Source organism: Pagrus pagrus (assembly GCF_965226575.1).
Source record: "Pagrus pagrus genome assembly, chromosome: 18".
NCBI lineage: Eukaryota > Metazoa > Chordata > Actinopteri > Spariformes > Sparidae > Pagrus > Pagrus pagrus.
In genome coordinates, this window is record NC_140202.1 from 820,143 (window position 1) to 837,476 (window position 17,334).

At 40.5% G+C, this 17,334-nt stretch overlaps 2 protein-coding genes across 4 annotated transcripts in view; one reads left to right on the top strand and one right to left on the bottom strand.

The window, feature by feature from the left end:
* Positions 1 to 17,334, bottom strand: part of trappc12 (trafficking protein particle complex subunit 12) — a 71,567-nt gene that overhangs the window by 38,689 nt on the left and 15,544 nt on the right. The gene's annotated exons all lie outside the window — the stretch shown is intronic.
* LOC311273976 (uncharacterized protein) lies at positions 1,901 to 17,156 on the top strand. Of its 3 annotated transcripts, XM_084381339.1 has the most exons (14): positions 3,773 to 4,389; positions 4,870 to 4,995; positions 9,109 to 9,179; positions 9,319 to 9,428; positions 12,900 to 13,091; positions 13,191 to 13,332; positions 13,502 to 13,580; positions 13,677 to 13,761; positions 13,984 to 14,152; positions 14,239 to 14,347; positions 15,209 to 15,287; positions 15,402 to 15,523; positions 16,229 to 16,356; positions 16,603 to 17,156. In XM_084381339.1, the coding sequence occupies exons 2-13, from the start codon at positions 4,973 to 4,975 to the stop codon at positions 16,287 to 16,289; spliced, it is 1,242 nt and encodes a 413-aa protein (XP_084237465.1). In that variant the 5' UTR covers positions 3,773 to 4,389; positions 4,870 to 4,972; the 3' UTR covers positions 16,290 to 16,356; positions 16,603 to 17,156. The 3 variants fall into 3 exon arrangements, with proteins under 3 accessions (XP_084237466.1, XP_084237465.1, XP_084237464.1); XM_084381340.1 differs by lacking the exons at positions 3,773 to 4,389; positions 4,870 to 4,995 and adding an exon at positions 1,901 to 2,026; XM_084381338.1 differs by having other exon boundaries at positions 3,773 to 4,995.

Here is a 17,334-nt window from a genome sequence, read left to right on the forward strand (position 1 = left end):
GAGAAGGAGAGGGGAAGCCAGGACAGCCGACCAAACTAATTTCATGTAACGTCCAATCAAAGTGACAACATTTAAAAAAAAATCGTGTAGTTCCCAAACACTGCAATGCAAAAATGTACTTGCAAGAGTTATGGAATCTGGAACAAGGTGACAAGCTATATCCAGGTCTGAAGGCTAAGAAACACAAGCAGTCTAGCTTTTGTCAGACTTTGTTATATCAATGCAGCCATGTTTCCATATGTTTTACGATGGCGAATACAAGTAGGAATTATGCCGAAACTACAAAATATTTTCTAGAAATCTAAATGAGTCCATCTTTCTGAAATCTAAAGACTCTGGTCTAATAGCTGAACACTTGGCTCAGTTTGAACTAGTCCACCCAGACAAAGTAAACTGGGCTAGGAGTAAAATATAGGTTGTTCCATGCCAACTCACCTAGAACTTTTTCCAGTTCATGTCATGGATTTCCTTGAAAAAAAAAATCATGCTGAAACTTCTATTAAATTCATGGGATCTTGCAAAAATCCTATAGTTGTTCTCCAAATCCTTTTCAAGTTATGAATTTTTTAAGTTTGTCCAGGTAAATTTGATGAAATATTTTAATTTAAACAGTTGTTGCTGAATGGTTACAGTAATCAAATGATTAACATTAAGTCATTTGTTTTTTTACCACAATGAATTAATTAATACATTTTCACAAATTCAGATCTCCACTATTTTTCCCTTTCTACCAACCAAATTTTGGTTCTTTGCAGTATCAAGGTACTTCTATCATGTTAAGAAGTTATTAGTACCTGCATAAAAAATTGAGTGCCACAGATCTTGCTAAATATAGCTTTGCAGCTGAAAAACACACTTTCTGGGTTATTTTGACTGTACATTTCTGACGGTAGGATGATTTTAATTTTAACTTTAGAATGTGAAAGTGTTGATATTCATTGCATGTATATAACAAATTCAAAGATGTTATATTCATTACACTCCTTCATTGTTTATGAATTATTATTATTATTATTTTTTTATTTGCCCATTTCCGTACTTTTCACTGGCTGTAATACCAGTATATACACACAGGTGCATCTCAAAACATTTTTATATTATGGAAAAGTTCATTTTTTTCCATACTTTAATTAAAAAAGTGAAACTTTCATATATTCTAGATTCATTACACAAAGTGAAATATTTCAAGCCTTTTTTTGTTAAAATTCTGATGATTACACCTCATGAAATTCAAAATTCCAGTATCTCAAAATATTTGAATATTACACAAGACCAATCAAAATTAGGCTTATGCACTCAATACTTGGTCTGTGCTCCTTTTGCACAAATTACTGCATCAATGTGGCTTGGCATGGAGGCTATCACCCTGTGGCACTGCTGAGGTGTTATGGAAGCCCAGGTTGCTCTGATAGCGGCCTTCACCTCATCTGTATTGTTGGATCTGGTGTCTCTCATCTTCCTTTTGACAATACCCCATAGGTCAGGTGAGCTGGCTGGTCAATCAAGCACAGCAATACCATGTTCAGCAAACCAGTTTCTAGTCCTGCTGGAAGGTTCAGAAGGTCGACATTCGACAGATGTCAGACTGTTTTTACTTGTGCAACTTCTTTTTTCCTGAAAAAACATGTGGTCTTAAACTTCATGTATAAGACCACATTAACATATTTTCTAACTAACCTATGAGAATTAATTAAAAAATGTAAGATATTTATGAAAGGCAACATCCAACGCCTACCCATGTAATGGAGACAGATGAGACGGTCACCTCTTGTTATGCCCCTAGAAAATGTGTGCCTTTCTAGAAAAACATAGTTCTGTGTCATTTGTTTATTTTCGTAACCATAGCAACATAGTAGCAGTTACAGTTCTGTGAGCAGTTTCAGTTATAGTAGCAGTTACAGTTGGGTGAGCAGTTTCAGTTATGTGAGCAGTTACAGTTGTGTTAGCAGCTACAGTTGTGTGAGCACAGTCATCAGTTCTTCATTTGGCCGGCTATACTTCCTCCCTCTTTGCTAAAGCAACGTCTGTGAGTATTATTCATCCAGCAACATAAAGTTATGAAGCAATTTGAGTTTGTGAATATTAAGACTGCTAAGATGCCAAATGTGTTCCAAAGCTAAGCTAGCTCTATATTTTGCTGCCACTAGGATAGCTAAGCCATACTATGTATCAAATACTGCTGCGATGTTTGGTTGTTTAATAAGACATACATTTTGTTGTATTGTGTTTTTAGTTTCACAAGATTCCCAGTAAATTTCATGGAAAGTAATCATCTGTATCCTGGGGTTTTTGGGAGTGTTTAAACTGAAATGGAAACTTAGCCCATGACACCTCTCTTATCAAGACCATTAAAGTCAAGCGTCATGTCTGATGTTGAAATGCGCAGCTCAGAGGACAGGTGTTTATCATTCAGTCGTGATCTGTAACGTGACTTGTTGAAGTACATCGCAGAAACAGTTTTTTTGCACACATTCGTGGATCCAAAGAAAACAGGCATCCTCCTGTGCGTACCTGCACAGGTTTGGAAGCTGTGTTTCCTTCAGTGAGCAGTAGAAGTTGCCCAGCGTGGATGTAGTGAACTGGGGTTGCACTGTACTGGCGATGGTTAAGCCTGTCAGCCCGGATAAAGTTCACAAGTTTCACCACCGTCTTGGTGACATGATCAAATTGCAACACAGATTAACATGGGGATTCCTGGTTAATGATGCAGAGTAGGAATATCAAATCTGAGTTAGGACTGTCCTCATCTACCGGTCCTGTATCCTACACAGGAGCCTGATGTTCTTCCCCGTAACATTTAGAGATCCATCAGTGGTCATGTTCAGTAATTTAGTCCATGGCAGGTTCAGTCTCTCCAAGCATCCTTACATTGGTTTGTACATGGACTCCATGGCAAGAAATCCCTCCACCATTTCAAACCTGTCATTGAGCCCTCGAAAGAAACAGGCAAATAGCTGGGTGGTATGTTTAATATCTGTGCTCTCATCCAGGCTGATTGAAAAATATGTAAAGTCAGCTGCCTTTTCTGATAATCCAGCAGACAATTTTTCATCGATTACTTCCACACACCAAGTGACTGTGCGACCAGACAGACTGATGTGTTTGAACTGACCTTTCTGGGCACAGTATGCTTGCTGCCTAGCCACGCAGTCTTCCAAAAATTCACCATCAGTGAAAGGCTTGCTTTGTTTCACTAGCTTGTACAACAGCAAGTGGCTAACTTTCATTGCTAATTCTTCGAATCATTAGTTGCAACCTTACAACTGTCTTACACATATTGCTCATATAATTGTTTTTAACGATGTGAAAGCAGAGCTCACGGTGCTGTGGTCCAAGTATTTTCCCAATGAAGTATTGAGGTATCGATATTTCTACAGATCCTTCTTAGCAGTATATTGCATTGCCATGGTATGCTTGACTTGTGTGTGTAATAGCAGAGTGATTTCCACTCTCACCAGATTAGGGGAGAGAGACAAACAAAGAAACAAAGGGACAGAGCAAGTCTCCCTCTCCAGTCGTGTGTGTTGTGAGTGTATTCAGGTTGCATTGATGTACTTGGTGCACATGTGTGTGTATGTATGAACAGAGAGAGTGTGCGGCGACAGTGGGTGCAGTCACAATTTGGCTCTGCAGCATGACTCATACTGCCAGCTCATAGCAGAGCTCTACAACCCATACACACAAACTGATGCCATATAGCAGAAAAAAGCTCTGCACACATGTACCAATTCAAGGAGTAGCTGTCCCAGACTCTATGCGATTGATCGGATACGCTGTGCTGGTGCACATCCTCATTTTCTCAACTTCAACCGCCCCTCCCATCTTAGAGAGCTACATCACCTATGACAGCTTTGATCTACAAGATTGTTTGATTATAGAAGGATGACGATTTCATAATTCATTGCTAAGTAAATCATTTGAATGCAAGTAGATGGTAGGAGATGGAGAAGGCAAATGGTGTCTGATCCACAGGGCCGGTTTTTGCTATGGGCAATGTGGGCGACCGCCCAGGGCGCAATCTATCAAAAAACAAACAAAAAAAAACTTGCCAGTTTTCTAGACTACCGCTCATTTCCATGTCAGGTCAGTGGAGTGGCGCTGGGCGGCCTCATTGTCACGTCAGCTCGCTGCTGAGAGTCACACAGGTTGTGTGTGTGTCAAAATAGGCAAGGGGGAGGGGGCCGGGGGATAGACTGATGATCCCAGGCCACACAACACAAACTGCCTCCAACGGGCATCTACGTGAATTTGTTTACATCACGTGACATCGGTAATGATGTCGAGTCTTCGTCTTCATCATGGATCAAAGTAAAAGACCAAAGAAGCAATCAGGTGCCCAGTTCAGAAAGAGAAGAAAAGAAGAAGAGGAGAAACGGGCAAAAGATAAAGGTATGCAGATTTCTATGAGTAACGTGAGTGACAGTAGCCTATAGGCTATTTATTAGCCTCTTGCTAATATGTTGCTACTTAGCCACAGAAGACGACTGTATTTGGTTTGTAGTTTTGCTGAACTAGCAACTATTAGAATTGAGGCATCATGTCATGCAACTAATTTCACCCATAGGCAACCTAGGCTACTTTGTGTTTGCAACACAACAAGTGCAAATTCACACAGAGTCCTGACTGTGGAATTTTTAATGCTATACGCTATATGCTAACTTAAATAACTTCTAATATACATTGACATGGCATTTTGTAAGCTACATGTGATATAGCTTTTTGAATAATTTGTAGTGAGTTATGCTTAGTTAATAGGATGTTAACAAATGTTAATCAAATGTGCATTATGGTCATTTTAATTGGGTAACTGATACATGTGTGATGTAAGTGTGACCTAACTTACATATTGTATCTTAATTGTAAATTCAGAGGCACTTCTGAAATCAGATAGTATATCTGAGTCAGATACTTCCACAGCAGCCACAGACATGGTCCTGGAGTCTGATGAGGAGCCATCTACCTCTGCAGCCACATGTTCCTTGCAGGACTCCTCAGGTGTGTGTGTGTGTGTCTGTATGTGCAAAACTGGTGTGTTATCATAACTGGAACCGTTCAGATGGTATTAATAGGATGATGCAAAACAAAACTTGTATGTAAAATACGAAAAAATGTTTACTGCAGGAATCTTTTTTTTATGCTCCATAGAGTAGCCTTTTTTTTTTTTTTTAGCTTTCTTCAGGGATTTTTCAAGCATGGTTATTAGATCCTGTGATGAAGGATTTGTGCAATTTACATTTGTGTTTATATACTGTATTTCATTTATTGATCTTGAAAAAAAACAAGATCAATAAATGAAATACAGTATATAAACATCATACAAACAGCAACTTTTGCAGCCTTGTCAGTCTGATGGCGAGTTATCACCTTTCTGTCATCACTAACATACTGTTAATAATCAAAGAAGCTCTGAGGCTTTGTTCTATATGTTATAATACAAGATTTCAGCATTGAGCTACAATCAGGCTACATTCATGATTCTGTACAGTCAAACTAACCAAAAACTTCTTATTGATCATCATTATAAAGTTTCAGGGCGTTCCTGTAACCATGGTAACTCACGGTGCCAGAGGGGAGGGAGAGATGCTGAATGAAGCCGTTTACACAGATACACTGTATCTGTGATACACAGATACAAAGTCCAGACTATAGTTGTTATTTCACACATGTAGCACACAACAGGAGACTCTCCGTGTCAGTTCTCACATGCTGACTAAACTCAGTTGATAACGTAGCAGCGCGACGAGTCCTTGCTAGCTAAGCAGCTAAACTTTAGCGCCGCTCCGTGTTGAGATCCCGCCCTGTGTGGGTCACTACACTGTCATTGGTCATGGCGCGCACACGCTGTTAACGATACCATTGGCTATTGAGTGTGACAATATGTCAATAAACATCAGCCAACAGTTCTCCGATCTACATTGATCTCACAAGTCGCCCCTTTTAAGTTTGAATGATGGAAATCCGTCGTAGCGACGGAGAACTTTAATCCATGCTGGCCCCACCGGGCCAGTGCTTGGAGCGTTCTGGTGGCCCTGACGGTTTTAAAAGTATGTCCGGGCCATTTATATTGTCGGCCCCTGATGAGGTGTTCAAATGCATTTCAGTTTGGAAATGCTAGGGGGTGGGATTGGATGTTCTTTAGTTTCTTTTGCTATTATTCTAGGTTGCTATTATGCTTGAGGTGTTGCTATCCTTGTACAGAAGCCAGTTCCATTCTAAATCACAAAAACTATCCAGGACCCTAATGGCATATATATTATTGTACAGGGGAACATTCTGTTGTGTTAAGGTAATTAAATTAATATTTATGGTCCCAACGAGGACATACCATCTTTCTTTAAAAAACTACTGTTGACTGTGTCCACCTTAGAAGGTTTCTATATTCTAGGGGTGGATTTTAATTGTACTTCAGATCCAGCCATGGATCGGCTTAGTGGAGTTGATACCGCACATATACAGACTAGGAAAATACTGACTGAGACCATAAGAGACCTAAGATTAGTCAATGTGTGGAGGAAACAAAACCCCAAAAAAACATAAAATTCTCTTGTCATTATTCTACTTATAAAACTTAGTCACGCATTGATTATTTTTACATTTCTGGTGGTATGACAGCATAGTGATTAGTGATCATGCAGCTGTGTCAAGTAATATGTTTAGGTAAATTTGCCCAACATTCTCCAATATGGAGAAGGTTAGAGAGAGAGGGTGAGCTGGGTCGCCGTATTTTTTGTTGACCTCCATTTTTCTTTGATCACGGTGATTACTTTGATTATAAGTTTTTGCATTTTATCACGTGGATCATCTTTTTTTCTTTAATAAAAGGTTAAACTTATTTTCGAAATCTCAGTGACTTCTTTTGTTAAGCGCGTCAGACAATCAGGCTCAACCTCAGTCTCTCAGCGACTCCTTTGTTCTTTGAAGTTGCTACAGACATCGTAAGGCAAATTAACAGGAGACCAAATTTAAATTAATGCTGCCTTTAGAGATTTTTATTAATTATTATAGAAGTCAGAATATGCAGGAGTTAAACAACAACAAGAAGCATTTCTTGACCAACTGCAATTTCAGACTCTATCCGCAGATGAAAAGGAAGTGCTGGATAGTGCATTAACAGTAGAGGATCTTTGTGAGGCTATAAGCAGCATGAGTAGAGGGAAAGCACCTGGTCCTGACGGGATACCTATAGAGTTTTATAAGAGGTTCAAACAGAAACTCGCACAACCATTATTAGATATGTTTAATGAATCATATAAAATAGGAACTCTTCCACCATTGTTAAGACTAGCTGCTATATATATATATATATATATATATATATATATATATCACCAGAGTGCAACGCTTTAGGAGATTTCCACCTTTACTCTCCTCCATGTTACGTCGCACTCGGGGATCAACGCTTCTCGACTGGCAGGACAGCGGCGAGCGGAGCAAGCTATGTTAGCATGAGTTGTTCAAAAACCTTCTTTTTAGTAAACTGTGTACACAAACAATGTTCTCAATGCTCGTGTTCATGTGTAGAGACCCTGGTGATACTACGAGCAAAGTTTCATGTTGTGTCGAGTCTTCTTAGTGTTTTAAAAATAGCGATTTTGATGTTACCGTAATGTTGCCCCTAGCAAGCCATTGAAAATGATTTTGACCCGGAAACGAAAATACGGTAAATCTTAAAAGTGGCTTTTTTGTCGTAATTATGCTTTTACACGAAGGTTTGACTTTGACCTTGGTTGCATTTTGGCGAGAGTTTCACTTTAAATGGATTAAATTACTGGACCTAACAGCAGAAATATTGACAAATAGTATAATTTCTAAATATATTAGTCTACAACCTTCAACCAGGCAAGGATGGACCTTAGCAACAGAACCTCTTGCAATTGCAGTGAGGACACATAGGAATATATCTGGCATTAGAATTTGGGACACAGAACATCGTATACCATTGTACACTGATTATATAATTTTTTTTCTTTATGAACTTGAAGAATAGTATCCCACATCTGATTATTTTAATTGAAAATCTTGGTGAATTCTCTGGATATATAATCAACAAATCTATGTCAGTGTTATTATTTCTAAATCAAGATGAAAGGCTAAACCCCAAAATAAATACACCATTTATGGCCACACAGGATGGATTTACGTACCTGGGTGTTAAGATAAGCCCAAAATTTGATGTGATATTGATATTGGTTTCCATAAACTATGACCCTCTGCTGGACACAGTGACAGAGATGTTCACTCTAAAAATTGCTGGGTTAATTTATCAACCCAACCGCTGAGTTATGAAATCGGTAACCCATTATGGGTCACAATAATGCGGTTCGGGGTTATTTTGTGCAACTCGTGCTGGGTTAAAATCAATCAAACCCAACATAGATTTGTAAACTCAGTACATGGGTTGTTGTGGCCACTGTTGGGTTGCCATCAGGTCCGTGCGTCACTTCCGTGCGTCGCTTCCGTCTTCTCTTTCTGCGACACAGAAGAACAGAAGTGGTGCTCTGGTTGTCTGACGCAATACAGGTTTGTGCTCATTTGCGTTACATATGTAATTCACATGACGGTGCGGCCTCAACTGAAGATAATGTTATCCATAGAAAAAATTGCTCGCGCGAGCGCACTCCATTTGGTTAACGTTAACCAAATAGCTAGCTAACGCGCGTAGCTCGTTAGCTACACTTTGTATTACGTGGCTCGCTAGTTAAAAAAAACAACTTTCGGCGCGCATAAAACACACTCGCGCCCGTACAAGGACCACTGTGCAGCCAGCGACACAGAATATTTTGCTTGCTCGAGCGTGTTTTACGCCGGCGAACCACATCAGCTATCTAGTTGCTACTTCGTTAACAACGTAGCTCGGTAGCGTAACACACTGCCCGCATAAAACATGCTCGCACCCGTTCGGCGAAACAGAATAATTTGCTCATGCTGAATCCAGCCCGCGCAGCCCTCAATCCGGCCTGCGAGTGGATCCGATGCCGAAGTAAATCGTACCAACCAGATCCAAAAGCAACCTAGTTTACGGTGCTTTATTTGAAAATGTATTGAAAAGAAGCAGGAACGCTGGTGGATAGACTGTATAAATAAAACTCTTATGTTTTTTCCTTTCAGATATATGGACAGCTTTGTAGAAGGTATCCTGACACAGTGGCAGCTGCCTGAACTTATTGATAGTTTTAAAGGTAAGAACATTTAAGGATTTTTCAGATTCACAGCAAGCAAATACTGTACAGCTAGATAAAGGAATTATTTTAAATTTCATGGGATTGACGGCTTTGTTTAGTGCATTCAGATTTGTATTTTGTGATTCTTGTCTTTCAGAAGAGGGAATTGATCAGGAGAGCTTTCTGCTTTTAGATGAGGGGACCATCGAAGATCTAATCCCCAGAGCCGGCCCCAGACTCAAGTTTTTAAGACATTTTAGAGGTCTTGTAAGTAGTTAAATCACTGCAGTGCAGACGTGAGAGGCTACACCCCCCCCTCAACACACACACACAATATTATTCTTTATAAGGATGTGGTAAAATTAGTGGGAAGATGGCATTTATTTGCTTTAAATGCAAAAGGCAAATTCCAGGCGATGCCAAGAGTCTTTTAACACACTTACGTTTAGTACACCATGTAAACCATTCATCAACATATTTCCAATGTTGTGAAACTGGCTGTGGAAGAACCTTTTCTTTCATAAGGTCTTTCAGAAGACACCTTGTAAAGGAGCATGTAAGCCAAAGCAAACCTACTCTTGATGATCCCCTTGAAGGTCCAGCCCAGCCTGTTGACATACCGTTTGCTGAGCCAGTACAGAGAGATGAAGAAGTTGTGGATGAATGGGAGGAACTAGGGCAAGTGGACATGACCAACCGGGTAGCCCTTTTTTTAGCTCATCTGAGGTCTAAATCTACTTTGACATACTCCAACTTAAACTTTATGGTTCAACACACCACTAGTTTAATTGGCGACATTGTGAGCAAACTAGAATCAAGTACTATGTCTGTATTTCGCCATTTTGGTCTTGATCAATGCCAAGAGGTACAGGAGCTTGGCACTGAGTTCTCTTTATTAGCCGAGCCTTTCAAAGGACTGGATACTGATTATAAACAAAAGCAGTATTTTGCTCAATCAGGAAACTTAATAGAGCCAGTTGAGCAGGCTTTCCCTAGGGCCTTAGGGACGTCAATTGTGCAGCAAAGGGCTTCTGCCACCGGCAAGTCCCAGTTCCTGACTCGTATCACCGTATTCCGCTAAAGCAGCTCCTGCCCAAAATACTTGAAATTCCAGGACTTTTACAGGCCATGCTAGAATGGCAGCAAAGGAAGAGTGATGCTCTTCAAGACTTGTTTGATGGGGATTTTTGTAAAACACATCCACTGTTGTTAAAAGAGGTTTCAATTCCGATTGTGATTTACCAGGATGATTGTGAGACTGTCAACCCCTTGGGCAGTAAGACTGCGGTTCACAGATTGGGATGTATATATTTCACCCTAAAGAGCTTGCCACCACACCTCCTCTCAAGTTTGCAGTCACACTTCCTTTTAGCAGTGTACAAATCCCTTGACACAAAGACCTATGGCCTTGATACAGTGCTGCGCCCAATAGTGGAAGAGATCCGGTGTCTTGAGATGGACGGCATCACTGTTGATACCCCCAGCTTCCAAGGTGTCGTGAAGTTTACAGTGGTTCAGGTAGTGGGGGATACTTTGGGATTGAATGCCATGCTTGGTTACACTGAAAGCTTCTCTGGAAATTATGTTTGTTGGTTTTGCAGAGCAGATAAGGAGATCCTGAGGTCTCAGACAGTGGCAGATCCTGCACTATTGCGTGATGTCAATAGTCATAAGGCAGATTTGCACACAAACAACCCCAAACTGACAGGCCTCAAAAGAGACAGTGTCTTGAATGACTTGTCTTTCTATCATGTCACCGACAACATGGCACCTGATATCATGCATGATATACTGGAAGGCGTCGGGCCACTAGAAGTCAAACTTGTCTTGAATTCTCTGATTGAGCAGAAACACCTAACACTTGACAAGCTCAACTACATAATCACAAGCTTTGACTACGGCTTTTGTGATAAGGGTAACATACCTTCTGCAATCAGCCAGAGTGATCTAAAAAACATTCAAGGTGCTATGCGGCAGTCAGCATCTCAGATGTGGTGCCTACTTAGGTTGCTGCCCACAATGATAGGTGACCTGATCCCTGAGCAATGTAAGGAATGGAAACTCCTCCTACTTTTACTGTCATGTATGGAGTTCATCTTCTCGCCTTCTCTGACTATTGAAGCAACACTGTACTTGGCCACGATCATTGAAGAGCATCACTCTCTCTTCCTGGAGCTGTACCCTCACCATCATTTGCGACCAAAACATCACTTCATGCTCCATTACCCGAGAGCCATTCAAAAGCTTGGACCCTTGATTCAGTTCTGGGCTATGAGATTCGAAGCGAAACACAATTTCTTTAAACGGGTAAGCAATGTAACGTGCAACTTCCGAAACATATGCAAAACCATGGCCTTTCGCCATCAGATAGCGCAATGCTACAATTTGATGTGTGGAACTGTGATGAGCCACAATACTGAAGTTGGTCCTGGGCACTCGACCGTTCTTGCCAACATTGAGGGAGTTAAAGACATCCAAACTGGCCTGACTGGCATTCCACTTTTCAGCGAATTGTATGAACCAGCCTATGTTACCTTTAAGGGAACTGATTATCGAGCAGGCATGACTGTATTCCTGTCTCATGATTCGGATGGAGAACCCCAGTTTGGTGTCATAAAGTCCATTTTGGTTCTAGACCAAACATCACGCACACCAATAATAAAACTTGTTGTGGAAAAGTGGGAAACGCAATGGTTTGATAGGCATCTCTTTGCATACTGTGATTCCCACTCAAGTTTTGGCAGCTGTTGATGTGAGTGATCTGATTGATCACCATCCCCTCCATGCAGTCAAGTCATTCAGGGAGCATGACGAAAGTTTTTACATTTCACTGCGCTACAGACTTTTTTAGAAAATCAGCTTACTGACACCAGTTGTGTACAGTAGCTATGCCACTTTGTAAATATCATTATGACTTGGGTTTATTTTTCAACAAGCCCCCCCCCCCAATCCCACAATAGTTGTTTAGTGGTTACCCATAAATGCTGCGTCAAAGGTGCCTTTTCCATGAGGATGATCAATATTGCGAAAAATGGCCACTGGTATGGGATGAGCTTCTGCACCACAGGGATGCTGTTACGGGAATACTGGGATGTTCCTATAAATAACAACTGGTATGTGATAAATTATACAGTAAGTATTTTTTGTGTAATATCAATTACATATTGCTGTTGGACGGGACAGATTGTCTATGTCTAATGAAAAAAGAATATCCTATGTCATATGTTATATAAAAGTAGCAAAAAGTTGCAGATCTACAAGCTCCCAACCTGTAACGATGTGACTTGTTGTGAGCTTGTTGATTCGCTGTTTTAACAATTTTTAAGACATTATAAAAATATAAGAATATAAGAATAATTGTGGACATACGCCCAACAGCAACAATACAGTAATTGTCAATGTCAGGTATTGATTTAAAAAGTCACATTTTTTGTTATGATGTTCAACACAGTTTTGCAAGAATACAAACCATTTACCTTTTTCATTCACTCAGGTTAAGTGTGTCTGAGTGGTTATGTGTCTAATTGGGGTCAAATATATAAACCTTGTGCGCACTAAAAGTGTACTGCATTACAATCCACAGGTTTCTGAGTTGATTTAAACTTGGGCATAGAGGATGTATGCAGTCTTTGTAGTCCACTTGTGTAGTGTTGTGTTGCACATTAATTTACATAAAATATGCCAATCCTGTAATTCAAGGTGGCTGTCACAGTTACATTAACCTGGGTTTCCTTTTAGATTGGACCAGTTGTGCCACCTACGGATGTCCAACAAACTGCCACACCTCCAGCCCCCATGGAGCACCAAACACCGGTTGCCACAACCTCCATGGAGGGCCAAACGCTATTTGCCACAACCTCCATGGAAGACCATGCAGCAGTTGTGGTACCAGCAGTGATGCCACAAACTTTCTACATAATTCCACAATTTGTAAGCTCACTTTTTAAGATTGGGTTTTCATTTTTTCTTTTAATCAACACTTAAGTATAATAACAATATCCGACATGCTATCTCTTGCCATTTCCTCAGGATATCCCCCAGATTCTCAGTGGCTCTCTTGAAGGCAAGAAGATCCTGAAGAGCGCTAATGAGGAGAATGTACTCATCATTAAGGACAGACGTTGCCTTGTCCGTATTTTGGATCTCACCTCATGGAAAGGTTTGGAGACAGGTACTTCAAAACAGTGTTTTTGTTGATGTTATCTTTTCTTACCTGAATATTATGTGCAGTTAAATCTTCTCTCAGTGGTAAGGTTAGACAGGACACAACACATGTACAGTCGTGTGTTGGAGCAGTGCTAACCGCCCCTAAATCTGACTTTGTGTCACTATTTTCGTAGTACAAGGTCGTAGAACGTACATAGAGACCGACATCCCAAGAGCTGATGTCTCAGACAGAACGGCCCACAGAAGATGCATGTGTGTTATGTTTGATACCATGTGAAGGGAAACATGTTTTAGCAGTACTTAAAATCTATTTTGACTCTGCTGGTAATTTCATGTTTGTATTTACAGTCCTACTGTTGAAACCAAAAAAGCCCTGGCGAAGGCTTTGATCGAGGCATTTCCATTCTTAAAAGATGACTCAAGTAGCGGCCATGTGAGTAATAACATTTTACAGAGGAATTGATGCTACATAGTCAGTCGGACAGTGGACAAGGTATAACTCATCTCCCAGCACTAGATTGCTGTGCTGTTTGATGCCCGGTGTTGTCAGACAGATGCATGAACATCACCTGTTCAGCCACATCAGGTGGCCATGCTGTCAAAATCAAAATGTGACTAATCTCTTTTTAACAAAGATTTTTTCGTTTCTTGACAGGCAACTTGGTACACCCCTGGACGGAGCAAATACCCAGCCACTGGATTTCTTGAAGAGAGACTTCGGAACATCAGAAAAAGGCTGAGATCAAAGAGCAGAGGGCCACGGAGCACGGAGCCGAGAGCAGCACAAAGTGATGAAGGTGGTGTTCGAAGTACACGCATACCAGGTAATCGTTTCTACTGAACAATTTGTTGAAGCAATAGAGCCATATAATTTACCGATTGGTAATATACTTATGTGTACTTTTTATAGACTGCACCATAACAGAAGAAAGAGCCATACAGCTGAAAGAATGGCTAAGAAACAATGCGCAGCCTCTCAGCCAGGTGGAGCAACACATGCTCGACACAGCAGTGTACAGGTCAGTAGTAGAGCCCGACCGATATATCGGCTGGCCGATATTATCGGCCGATATTAGGCATTTTCCAAACTATCGGTATCGGCATTTATAATGGCCGATAAATGAATATTTAAAAAATAAAATAAGAACGGACGAAACACCCTTCAACCATGTTATAAGTGTTGGCGTTGCATATTTATTCCACCAGAGGACACTCTACAACGTCCCTGTTGGTGGCACTCGTGTTTAGAACGCCACAAACCCGACAACCAGCTGATCCAGCCAGAGTCGGGCAGAGCGAACCAGTTACCCACGACTGAGATCATCGGTGGAGTGTGTTCATGGCAACTGTCACGAGAAATACATTGCTTGAATGACAATTAAAAGAACATCCTCATCACTTCTCTTAACTCAAATAAGCATGACAAAATTTGTGACTACCATGTCCAGTTTTGCTGCTGTTACGGAAATCTGTTGTATGTTTTGTTACACGTTTCTGGATTTTTTTATATATATATCAGCTGATATATCGGAATATCGGATTTTTAAATCACCAAATATTTGTATCGGTATCGGCCTTAAAAATCCTTTACCGGTCGGGCTCTAGTCAGTAGGAATACACTGAGGACACTAGCTGCATCAATCATCCAATGTAATTTGCCTATGCATGTGTCTCATTACTTTTATCAGCAAAGTCAGTAAAATCTGAACTACAGACTTCTCAAAACAACTGACTTAACCCTTGTTCATTATGCTATTGTTATTGCACCCCATTTTTTCCAACTGTTGCATAGTGTGTGTGCGTGTGTAATGATTTATGTAAAGTACCTTGGATAAAGGGGATATATATAAATGCCCCTTTATATTTTTTTAATCAAACAGAGCCAAGTTGATAAGAGAGAACAGGTGGGACATTGAGGAGATCTGTGCTGAGTTCCCCCATCTCACCACTCCAGGCATGGTATGTTGGGAAGGAGTATACATTAACAAATGAGAATGCATCGTTAATAACAACAATCTTTATTAGTATGTCAGCTGCTGCCACATTGAATTTGTTTTTCCTCAATTTTTTTAGATTGCACAAGACTTCATGGTCTTACATGGGGAGGCTGCACCAAAGCTTTTCGAGACCTGGCTGCCCATTTTCGCAGAGACGGGAGGGGAAACTGATCTCTCCGGTGGATGGCTTATCACCCGGTAATACATTACAGTTGTTGTACAGCAGACTCTGTAAATGGTGTTTTATTTTGCTACTAACTGACCAAGTCACATGGGACTCTCTTTTTTGCAGGTGTTTTGCTCAGGTGGCCAGGGTTATATAACTAAACCTAACTCTTACCCTAACCTTGGTAAAACTATGCCTATTTCTAGCTCTAACAGAAATTTCCAACTTCTGAGCTGAATGACTCAGTGAAGGTCGCCAGAGCTGCCTACTTTGCTAATCTTCTCTCTCACAGTAAGAACAATCCCAAGATGTTGTTCAAGATCATCAACACTATTGTCTCCCCTCCTTCTCCTCCTGTTTCTGTGTTTTCTAAAGAAGACTGTGGCGGCTTTCTAACGTTGTCTGTTGAAAAAGTTGTTGAGTATGAGATCTAACATCATTGCTTCCTCCTTCCTTCATGTCCGGTTCCTCCTCCACAGCTGAGCAGTTTCTCTCCTGTCACTCTTAAGGACCCGAGAGACAGGGTCAGCTCCATGAAAACGTCCTCAAGTCCTTTTGACTTTCTTGCTACTTCAGCATGAATTTATGTTTGGTTTCACCCAGTCCTAAAGCCCTTCCCACTGCAGCAGGTTCTGGGATGGGCATTGCCAAGGAGGCAGTCTTCAGCAAGTGGTTCATCCCCTAACCAATCACAATAGTAGCATTCCACATATTAATATCCAATTGTCTTCCTACAGATTCTTTGGGGGAACTGGCCCTGAGCCAGCTACCATCACTGCTTCCGCCAACAGTGTATAAAGTTGGGCGAAAAGTCTGCCGCCACACGATCGAGGAGTCCAGCCAGGCCTTCATTGACCACAAGCCTGTAAGTCTGCCTTCATATCTAAAGTGAAATATTGATTGTAACCACATGAACCCAGCATCCATAATCATGGGGTGGTGTAGGAAATTATTTTTCCTTTGCATGTTCAAATTACGCCAGGAGTCGTTCTACAAAGTTTGGAGTCTCATTTTCACCATTTATTGAGCAGAAACACATGACACTGGGAACATCAGATCTTTGTTACTCTTTGCTTGATTAATTTATCTCGTCTTTTTTCCCGTTTCTCAGGTTGGAACAAACTTGGTGGAGTACCTCCAGGAAGTGAGGGCATCAAGGCCATTCCCCCATGTCCTGGCGCTGGCAAATGACCCCTGGAACTCATCTCAATCGTTCGTCATTCTGTGTGGGCAGGCGTTGGAACAGAACACTCTGCTTCAGGCAGTCGATGTCTGTTTGAAGACTTTCTATATCTTCAACATCGAATACCCAAAGCAGTGTGCTTCAGTGTGGCAGTTCTTACAGAATGCAGTGTACATGATGGGCGGAGATGAGTCGAAGCCTGTCAAGTTTCTGCGTGCAGCAATACTTGCATGCAAGAAAGTTGGCACTTGTAGACTTTATTACTTAAATTCTTGTGCTGCTCTTTCATTTTTTTCCCTTTTATATATACATATATGTAACATTTACATTTTTATAGTTATGTATAGTTGTTTATGTATAGTTGTTATGCTGCTATAATTCTTTAGATTGTTGGACCAGTTTTTGATAACATTTTCACTGTAAATTATTGTTGAAGGTTTTTGCACAATTTTAGAAATTCAAAATAAATACTTTAAACATTGTTTACAAGTGTATTATTGCATATTATATTATTTGCATGACCAAGTATAGGTTGAATTTTAGAAGGGTTTATAATTTTGCTGTTTACAAGATATGCCTATTGTATTAATTTAATTAATTTTTTGATTGATTTTTTTTTTTGAAGATTAAACAAATGTGTGTAGTTGAATTAACACAGAA

Excerpts from the sequence above, each read along its gene's own strand:
- LOC311273976 (XM_084381338.1), top strand. The coding sequence starts at position 4,973 with ATGTTCCTTGCAGGACTCCTCAG. Across the intron at positions 13,092-13,190 it reads TCTACATAATTCCACAATTT|GATATCCCCCAGATTCTCAG; the intron begins GTAAGCTCACTT and ends CCATTTCCTCAG. Across the intron at positions 13,762-13,983 it reads ATGACTCAAGTAGCGGCCAT|GCAACTTGGTACACCCCTGG; the intron begins GTGAGTAATAAC and ends GTTTCTTGACAG.